Source organism: Dromiciops gliroides, chromosome 1, assembly GCF_019393635.1.
Source record: "Dromiciops gliroides isolate mDroGli1 chromosome 1, mDroGli1.pri, whole genome shotgun sequence".
NCBI lineage: Eukaryota > Metazoa > Chordata > Mammalia > Microbiotheria > Microbiotheriidae > Dromiciops > Dromiciops gliroides.
The window spans coordinates 334,694,766-334,701,306 of record NC_057861.1 but is presented as its reverse complement, the minus strand read 5'-3'; the positions used below and the strand labels follow the sequence as shown (position 1 = coordinate 334,701,306).

The following is a 6,541-nucleotide window of genomic DNA, read 5'->3' as shown; positions in this document are numbered from 1 at the left end:
ATTTGGGGTGTATTTACATAAATACACACATACACATAATGACAAAGAGATATTAAGAGTAAGGGTACTTGCTGATGAATAAAATATTCACAGGAAAATATTGGGAATTATTTTGCAGGAAAAAGATGAGGGGATTTGGGACTGTTAGATTTGGATTAAATGAGTAGGTATAAACCAGGTTTGTATAATTTCCATCACACGGACATAAATCCAAAGACTGCATTTAAGAGATCATGACACTGATCTCTAACATTCTATAGAGCAGCTTTGAATCCAGTGGGTGAAAGATCCCTCCAGTCCAGGATAGGAAAAACCCAGCTCCAAGCTGGGTCAACGTCTTTCTTGTTCCCCTACTATGTCCCTAACACTATGTTAGGTGGTATGGGAGAAAAGGAATGTTTAAGACAGAATTTCTTCCCCTTTACAAAAGATAGAAAATTAATGTCTGAACCTCATCATGTGCAGACTCACCATTAGTATAAGTAAACAACATGGGGGAAGAGGAAAAGGCAGGGTTGGGATGGACAGAGACTGACTTTCACTATTGTCTAATGGACTGGGAGCTACCTAAAAAACTTTCAACGACCATCATTATTACCATAACCCCAAAATAATTTAGACAGGGTAAAGCAACTCATGTACTTTACTCTGTCTACAATCATATGAGTGTCTTTCACAGTCACTCAAGAAGAGTTCTTTAGAAAACTGAGTACCAACAACCCTCCAGCACCACTAGCCCTAAAACTCAAAAACTCAAAACCCACATCCCAACTTATAAGACTTTTCCTCAAGTCACTGGCACATTTATTTTTTTTAAAAAACCATGGAATTTTATTAGAAACATTGTATATTGCATTCAAATGCAGTTATGACAGACAAGTTAAATAAAGGCTTCATCCTCAGATGTTATTGCTTTAGAACAGGCAAAACATCCCGTTACTTTACAGCACACAATTCGTTACTGGCTTAAAACAGTGTATGTCAAACATTTCATTTTCTATAAATGTATTTTAAACCAATAAATAATATACACTGTCTGTCCACTGTAGCAATAGGCTTCCATTTTAATGAGGTTTGAATCTATTGTAGCAATTCTGACATATGAAGCAGTTAAAATGAGGCTCTATAATGGGACTTACCACAGCATTAGAGCTTCACCTGTAGGTTCTGTGCAATCACTTATCAAAAGAAGTCCCTTTATTGTATGTTCTTTCATCCTAATGGTATTTTTGACAGGCAAAATCCAAAAAGGATGGTGTATCATTTTAAAAGAATTAGCAAATTGGAGATTATGATTTTTTTTTCTTTTCTACAGAGGCTTCTTAAAGAAGCTTGATCCCAAAAGTGAGGCCTAGTTCCTAAACTGTACTAATTACTGCTATATCAAGTCTTTTAAGAAAAGTCCAGGTGACAAGGTCAAGGCTTGACATTGATTCTGATTAATTTCGTAAAGAACCGCCCTTCCCACCCATCCATCCCCAGACTCTTCTCTCAGATTTGGGATTATGTTGAGAAGAGCGGACATCAGGGGAACTGGACTGAGGAAGGAGGACAAAAATGATTCCTCAGCAGAAGTACCACCCGGAAAAGCTTTGCCTGAGGGGTGAGGTATTGTGGCAGAACCAGGCTGGCATTCTCTTATTCCTTCCAGATCCCCAGGTAATATTGTTATTGCCCTCCAGCCGCTAGAGGCAACTGAATATCTGCTAGGATGACCATTCTCACTAGGTCCTTGCCATTTCTTTCCCCAAAACTTAAGGATATCAACTCAAAACACAATTTATTCTTCCCCTTCTATAATTTTCTTGTCTTTTGAAATGTTAAGAGATGGCTAAATGGTAAGGTAGAAAGACAAATGATCAGGATCTGGAATCAATGTCTACTCCCTAAAAATTCTATTTAGGCAAATACCAAGAACTAGCTATTAGTGACCTGGAATTAAGTATCTGTAGTAGACATTACCTTCAAATAACCTCCATTTCCTGGGCAAATGGAGTTATCAGAAGACTGACCATGTGACAACTCCATAGCCCTTCAGAGAGAGGCATTGCTGTGCCTTAACACAGTTTCCAAAAAGGAGTCATTACTGCCTTCTTATATAGATACTTCCCCCCAACCCCAGCAGTGGGAGGGAGGGCAGAGATTTCAAGTCTCAAACCTTAGTCTGTGGATATATTATTAGTATTATTATACAATAAGGACTAGGAAAGGAGGGGAAAGGCAAGGAGAATGGGGAAATGTCCCTGATTCCTTAGCACTATTGATAATCACAAGTTCTTACTTTTTATTCCTCCCTAAAAAAATATCAGGTGACTATTGTTAAAATATGAGAAACCAGATACCGACATTAAGTCATACCTAAGCCAGAAGTACATTTTGAATAAATGAAAACATTTTAAACAACAGAGTATTTTTGTACACAATTTTAAGAGGGAAAAAATTCTTTTGAATAAAATCACCAGTCTTTTGCAAATACAAAAGAAGCTGAAAAATTTGAAAATATGGTAAGATACAAACTTTGCTGTTTACACAAGAAGATGGATAATCCTCTAAGAAGTTTCTTTAAAAAGATTAATTTGCCTAGAATAGTTTTCAATCTCCTCTATATTCCAACTTTTGGTGGAAGTATTTTAATTTTTACCCCTCCCATTCCGTTCTTTCATTCTAATGGTAGTTTTTGGACTGCCAAATCCAAAAAGGATAGTGTTATTTTAAAAGAATTAGCCCATTACAGCCTCTCCACAGAGGCTTCTTATAGAAGGTTGATTCCAAAAATGAGGCCCAGAAACTGTACTAATTACTGGATAATCCTCTTTTTTTTTTTTTTTGGTGGGGCAATGGGGGTTAAGTGACTTGCCCAAGGTCACACAGCTAGTTAAGTGTCAAGTGTCTGAGGTAGGATTTGAACTCAGGTACTCCTGAATCCAGGGCCAGTGCTTTATCCACTGCACCACCTAGCTTCCCCGATAATCCTCTTTTTAAAGAAGAGTCTTTGGGGGGATGGGGGAGGCAGATAGGTGACATTTACTAGCTGTGTGACCCTGGGCAAGTCACTTAACTCTCATTGCTCCTCCCCCGCCCACACACACACACACACACACACACACACACACAAAGAGTCTTCCTCAACCAAAGTTTTCTAGTTACTATAGGTATAGCTATGTTGGAGTTAAATATTAGGTTTCCAGGCAGGCTTTTGTGGGCTAGCCTGAGAACCTAAATATTTATAGCATCATTTCTATAGAAAATGTGTGCTAGGGGTAGCTAGGTGGCGCAGTGGATAGAGCACTGGCCCTGGAGTCAGGAGTACCTGAGTTCAAATCCGGCCTCAGACACTTAACACTTACTAGCTGTGTGACCCTGGGCAAGTCACTTAACCCCAACTGCCTCACTAAAAAAAAAAAAAGAAAAGAAAATGTGTGCCATCACCCTAGTTCAGGCAGTCATCACCTCTCACCAGAATTAGTGCAATAGCCCCACCAATAGAACTGGATTTCAGATTTCTCCTTCTTCAAGCCATCCTTCACATAGCTGCCAAAATGATTTCCCTAAATCACATGCAACCATGCTACATCCCTGCTCAAAAGCATCCAAAAGCTATTGCCTCTAAATAAAATGGAAACTTCTCATCTTAGCATATAAAGCCACAGACATGTGGCTTCCATCCTACCTTTCTACGTTTTGTTTCACAGTTCCCTTCATGTACTCTGTGTTCCACGCAAGCCGCCCTATTTGTTATTTCCTAACTTTGACGTTTTATTTCTCACTTCCATGATTTTACAAAGGCAGAACTCAAAAGCTGGAATGCATTTGCTCCTCACTGGTGTGTTTGCCTCCCTTGCTTTCGTCAAGGCCCAACCCACGTGTCATCTCCTATGGGAAACATCTCCCATTTGATATAATTTTCTCCTCCTCTTCAAATGTCTCCCTAGTAGAATATAAGTTCCTGGAAGGCAGGGTCTGTTCTCTCTCTTGTTTTTAAAACTCCAGTGTCTTACACATAATTAGTATCTATACATACTAGGATTGGACAGGAAGACCTAAACAAACCAACCTTCAGACTTTTGGAACACAGGGCATTTGTAAATGAGGAGCTTCCTCTATGTGTTTATTATGCTGGGGAGAGCTCATGTTATTCCACTACAATTTCTAGTCACACATTTACAACATAAAAGATGAAATTATCCTAAATTCCTTCAGAGGTTTTATAAAAATGTACTTTATGAAGTTTCCTCACTATTACAATATTTTTCCATAGTTGTATCTTAGAAAATAAATATTCCCCTTCTATTATACATGCATACTATCTATGAATATGACTACCTAATACTAAAAAAGAAATATTTACACTGAAGACACCGAGACTATAGAGACTTTTTGGTTTCTAAGATGTAAAAAGAGATGATAATTTATTGTCTATTCTAGGTCATATATACTTACAACAGAAATGAAAATGGCTAATCTGCAAAGCAACGCACAAAATGAAAAATTTCCATCATTTATTGACAATGTCATGAACAATTATACTAAAATGGCTATTTCCTTGTACAAACCCATTGCTAAAAATGTACTTTAAAAAGAAAGCATGGGATCCAATAGCTCTAACACACAGTGTTACAAATAAAAAGAAAAACCATATTTATTTGGGTAATTCTGGATATATGCAAAGTATACCAGATCTACCCTGTAGCACTGCTTTTTATTCAAAAACTTTGAAGGGACATTAAAAGTATTCCAGGCAGCTACAAAGAACACCGCAACTCATATACAATGTTCTATTTGTAGTGCTGTCTGGATATCGGAGCTAAAAATGACACTAAAGCTTTTTAAGGTTTTATAGTTGGGAAAAGTCACAAAATGTGATTACCCAATTGATTTCATGGATTTCTTCACAATAATGACATCAACTATATATCTCCATGGATAGAAGATAAAGAACTATACCTTATGAAATTAGCTCCAAAATCAAGAATATCTTGAGGGATCAACTCTTTGAACTGACAAATTCCTACAAAGCATTTCCAAGTTTGTTTATTAATAATTTTAAATGGTGGCATACCCAATTAAGCATGCTGTTTTTCTTACATTGAAAGTTGGTGAATTAAGATAAACAAGGTTATGCCTTTAGTAGGAAATAAGCAAATTAGACTCTTCTACTGTCCCACTCACGTTAAATGGACCATCAATTTGCTCAGGAACACAGTGAGTTGGGGTGATAACTAAAGTCTAGTCTGGGATACTCTGACTTGTTTTGATATTCTTGTAATATTAAACAAGTTTCCAGTAAATTCTGGAAAATTACTCTCTTACCAGTTTAAATATTACCCTTAGAAAGTGAATTCCTCAGTTTGACTCTCAAAGTGATTTAAAACTTTCATGTATGTTAAGTCGAAAGCATTGAGAGGCACAGACAAGGAGACATTGGGGTTGATAGATTACGGCTAAGTTTACCCTGGTCTATCAACTTTATGTCCTCTTTACCATCAAATCCCTATAATATATGAGAATAATGTCCCAACCTCCTGATTAGTTTCTTCCTGAAGAAATTACATATTATACAGTGATTAGATAGTGAAGTTACATTCACATATTAATGCGGAAACATAACAAGGAACCTTCAAAATTACATAAAGAAAAATAGAAAGGTTTTAGTTTCTCACAGGGCCCTGGATCAAAAAATATATAAAAGGATCTTTTTAAAATAATCACTTCTTTGTGAACATATTAACACATAGATGTCAATTTTTAAATTGTCATATTAACCTTCCAATAAAATAGGAAAAAACCCAACATTTTAAATATTTTTACATTTTTTTTTTGTAGTTTGTTGGGCGTATCTGTGTTTGTGTCACTTTCTCAACAATGTACAAAAATAATACTATGAGACTATCCACTTAACCTATCTCCAGCTCTTGCAAAGTCCTGTGGCCCTGGAAAAAGGTCTTGTCGTCAATCCTCACTGTAGATGTCTCCAGCAAATGGCAGGTGCACATGGCTGCCTGTGACATTGGGCAACCGAGACAAATCTGGCAGGTTCTGAATGCGAGACCTGAGTTCTTTTCGAACCTGGGATACTCTGGCTAACTTGCGCTTGTATTCCTGTAATGAAATAACTTTGTATTAGTATTTGTTAAGGTTACACCAAAAATTGCTACTTAGCTAACAAGTCAACCACCTCATGAAGCTTGCAAACCATAAGGAAAAGCAGAGCTTTTGAAACATGATTAACCAGATAAATTTGATGCAATAAAATCAGTACCAATATTCCTATTCTCTGTGTGTGTATTTGTGTGTGCTATATTAGTATATCTAACATCAACACATAAGGATTTCATCCAATGGAATGCTATTAGAAATTAAAATTGTGTTATTCGGTACCCTTATCAGATGGGTAAGATGGATAAATAAAGCATTTACTGGTCAGATTAAATTATTTCCTGTTTTTAAAGCTGTGAGCAGATGACCATATTTCTTGAGAAACAAATTATGTTGATATACATAAAATAATAAGATGCTCACTTTTTTTATACAATACTTGACT

General features: G+C 36.6%; 1 protein-coding gene across 1 annotated transcript in view; it reads right to left on the bottom strand.

Moving 5' to 3' along the window:
* Window positions 1-4,392: 4,392 nt before the first annotated feature.
* Window positions 4,393-6,541, bottom strand: part of RPRD1A (regulation of nuclear pre-mRNA domain containing 1A) — a 93,736-nt gene continuing 91,587 nt past the window's right edge. The window contains exon 7 of the mRNA XM_043977769.1: window positions 4,393-6,099. Coding sequence (XP_043833704.1) covers window positions 5,950-6,099 — 150 coding nt within the window. The 3' untranslated portion in view covers window positions 4,393-5,949. The remainder of the gene's footprint in view (window positions 6,100-6,541) is intronic.